The following is a 3,164-nucleotide window of genomic DNA, read 5'->3' on the forward strand; positions in this document are numbered from 1 at the left end:
GAATCGGGGCATCCTGTAAAAACAGGCCACACATGTGCAGCGGTGTGAATTTATGTCAATAAATTATTGACTTAAATACAAACTACATAACTAGATCAACTGCAAATCCAGTTAAAAGATGTTAAAAGAGAATTAACAGTATTAGGTTGTGCAAACATCTTTTATAGTTACTTTAAAAGCTGCCTATACAGATTTCCTACAATTAAAAGTACTGTGACTGGAGTTTTTTTTCGGGGTAACTGATCTGTTGATGATCTGTTGATAAGCACTGCAACTAAGCTGGCTGAATGAAGCCTTCCCCCCTTATAAGAAAGACAAATTTGGGTATTTAACCATTTGTTTAGCACTTAAAGATACAAAATATTACATCATTAGTGTTGAATGTCAACCAAAATGACCAGTGTCCTGTATGTTATAGATGTTTGTTGCTTCAGGGCACTTGGATCAAATTAATGGTTCGTTTCCAAGTTCTCCTCGGAGAACAGTGGAAGTCATTCTAAGGTCTTGGCAGCTTTTGGAGCAAAGGTGACAAATGAAAGCTCCATGACACCTGTGATTAAGACTAGTTCACTTTTACTTTCATTGTGTTAAACCTTTAAATTCAGCTAAGTAAAAGAAAAAGAATCCCTAAAAATATAGTTAACCTAATATAAGAGCATGTGGAAAATTTTACACTTGAAATAATTATAGGTAATTATGGTAAACTATGGGATGCATAAATAGTACAATACTCCTCACCAATTTGGATACCGATAAAATACTTTCTAGTAGATGTTACACATGCACATGCTCCTAAGCAAGACGGTTATTTGGCCAACAAACACCCTATTACCAGTTGAATCAGGAAAAAAACAAACAAAAATTAAAAATGTTTACATATTTTAAAAGGTTTTATTTAATTACTTCTTCCACAGGAATTTGTTGTTTGTTTTCCAGAGATTTTTACTTTTCTGTTCTTCAGAAAACCCTCTTGAGGCGAGGCTGGAACTGATGCAAACCTTCTGCACTTCCTCTGGGTCTGTCAACCTGTTGATGCTCTCCTCGTTACCCTCAGTGAGGATGTCCCAGATGTCTTTTCTAGTGTTCTTTGATGTCAGTGCAGTGGTTTGGCTTAATTTGGGTAAAGAAGATGTGATGAGGGTTGGGTTAGCCGGCCCTGAAAATGCAGGAGGGGTTTTGGGGGTGTTCTTCTGTTGTCCATTCTTGCCTTTAGGTTTCAGCAAATCATCAAGAATTGATACATCTCCTATAAGATCTTTGAGGAAGGAGCTATTGCACAAGGTAGAAGGAGGCTCAGAATTTCCTTTGAATGTTTCACTTTCTTTCATAGGCTGGGATAACTTGGCAGCGTTATAACATTGGAGGTCAGAGGAAGAAGGAGCATCTCTGTCTTTGTGGTTCAGGAAAGCGGCGCTGGCCTCCCCAGACCCCATACCGAGGCTCCTGGCCTGATCCACTGCTGGACCACCACCAGCACTGCAGGCTCTACGAGTAGAAACACTGCCTTCCTGTGTCTTTGTATCTTCAATGGCGCTACAGTTTATCCCTTCCTGCTCATCTGACACTAAACTTTGAAAATCCTGTTTACATTCTGGAGGATTCTTTTCAGATATCTTTTGCTTTTTTGGTGGTTTGGGAACATCCGTTTTTTGGTTTCCTGATTCAAGCTGTATTAGTGAAACATTCTTTTGTATGATTTCGGGGTAAGTTCTTCTGGTCTGACCGTATCTCCTTGTTTTTCTGACTGTGGAAGATTTAGTTTGTTGCATTTTGTCATTTTTTGATGATAAGGGAGTAACAGTTGGAGCGGAGTTCTGCTGCAGTGTTTCAGGGAAGTTTTCCCTGACAATCTGGGCCACACTGGAATGGCTCAATGATGTGTAGTACTGATGAAGCCAATTGAGTCTTTGAGATGAATTTCCTTTAAGAATCTGTACAGCAAACTGTTGGCTTGAAACAAATTTAAAATGTTGCGCCATGTCCTCCAGCTGCTGCCTAGGCAAAAAAAAGGACACAATGACAAATGTTAGTAAAATGTCATGGCAAGTACGTTAAACTAGATTGGAATTACAATTCTTATAAGAACCACAAACAGAGGTAGTAGAAAGGCAAACTGAGTGAAAGTCTGGCTGCCGTCCAATTTAACCCTGTTTGTGGTTGCCATGACCCGGATGACTGGGAATTTAGAAAGGCACATTTATTAGGAGAAAATATCTCTGTATGAAAATCCTGCTACTTTGTTTTGAGATACTTAATCTAGAAAAAACATTAAAGCACCTTTCAGAGAGGACTCGCTGACCCCCATTATTTTCATGTACAATACAGGAGAGGTCCCACTTACGCTGCAAATATGCTGAATTGCGACTGCAGCGTGCAGACACCAGTAAATAGAAAGCGGAAAGCGCAGCGCACTCTGTGTCCTGTTACTTCTTAATCATAGAGCAGAAAGGCTCCAACTCCAGTTATTAATACCATTTTATAACTTTATTTTTTATCCAAACACCTGCAAATTCAGATTCTTGTATTTTGTGTTAAAACTGACGAATGTAAACATTTTTATAATAGTTTAAATACCTTGGATATATTGTCTTCTAGCTGTTTAGATGTTTAATGTCAATTTTAACCTATAACAATGTTATTGAATGTTACTGATCAATAAATTAATTTCAAGTGGATTATTCTTATGAATCAAATAACAAATAATTGATAAGCATCCAATCTTAAATCCTATAAAGAGGATCTTTCCATTAACATGATAGGTAAATACTTTTTCTATCGTGACATCCTCACTTTCCAAACACAGCAAGTTATGCTGCTTCGCCATGCAGCACAGCTAAATCTGTGATATTTAGGTGATGAATTAAGGAGTTTATCGAGTTTATGTTTAAACATACATCCGTGACGTCATTAATGAGAGCTCTCCTTGCAAAGCTGTCTGGGATATATCTGCTCGTCTAGTGACGATGCATGATCACTACTTTTTAAGGTGCATTGTTGCAAATTTAGAGTCCACTACATTTTCATTTACTAGAAGTTCGGATGTTTTTTGAAATGACGTTTGGACACTCATCTAAAATGGTATAACCACTATATAGTGCACTATATAGTGATTAAGGACATTTAGAGACAGCCAATGTTATATATACCTAGCCTGGGTGCCATTC

The 3,164-nt window shown here is 37.9% G+C and overlaps 1 protein-coding gene across 4 annotated transcripts in view; it reads right to left on the reverse strand.

The window, feature by feature from the left end:
• Positions 1-257: 257 nt before the first annotated feature.
• ercc6l2 (excision repair cross-complementation group 6 like 2) overlaps positions 258-3,164 on the reverse strand; it is a 19,613-nt gene continuing 16,706 nt past the window's right edge. For all 4 annotated transcript variants that reach the window (XM_015396130.1, XM_015396122.1, XM_015396139.1 and 1 more), the window contains one exon: positions 258-1,995. In XM_015396130.1, the coding sequence (XP_015251616.1) occupies positions 900-1,995 (1,096 nt within the window). In that variant the 3' untranslated portion in view covers positions 258-899. The remainder of the gene's footprint in view (positions 1,996-3,164) is intronic.

Source organism: Cyprinodon variegatus, unplaced genomic scaffold (genome assembly GCF_000732505.1).
Source record: "Cyprinodon variegatus isolate N-32 unplaced genomic scaffold, C_variegatus-1.0 Scaffold26, whole genome shotgun sequence".
Classification (NCBI taxonomy): domain Eukaryota; kingdom Metazoa; phylum Chordata; class Actinopteri; order Cyprinodontiformes; family Cyprinodontidae; genus Cyprinodon; species Cyprinodon variegatus.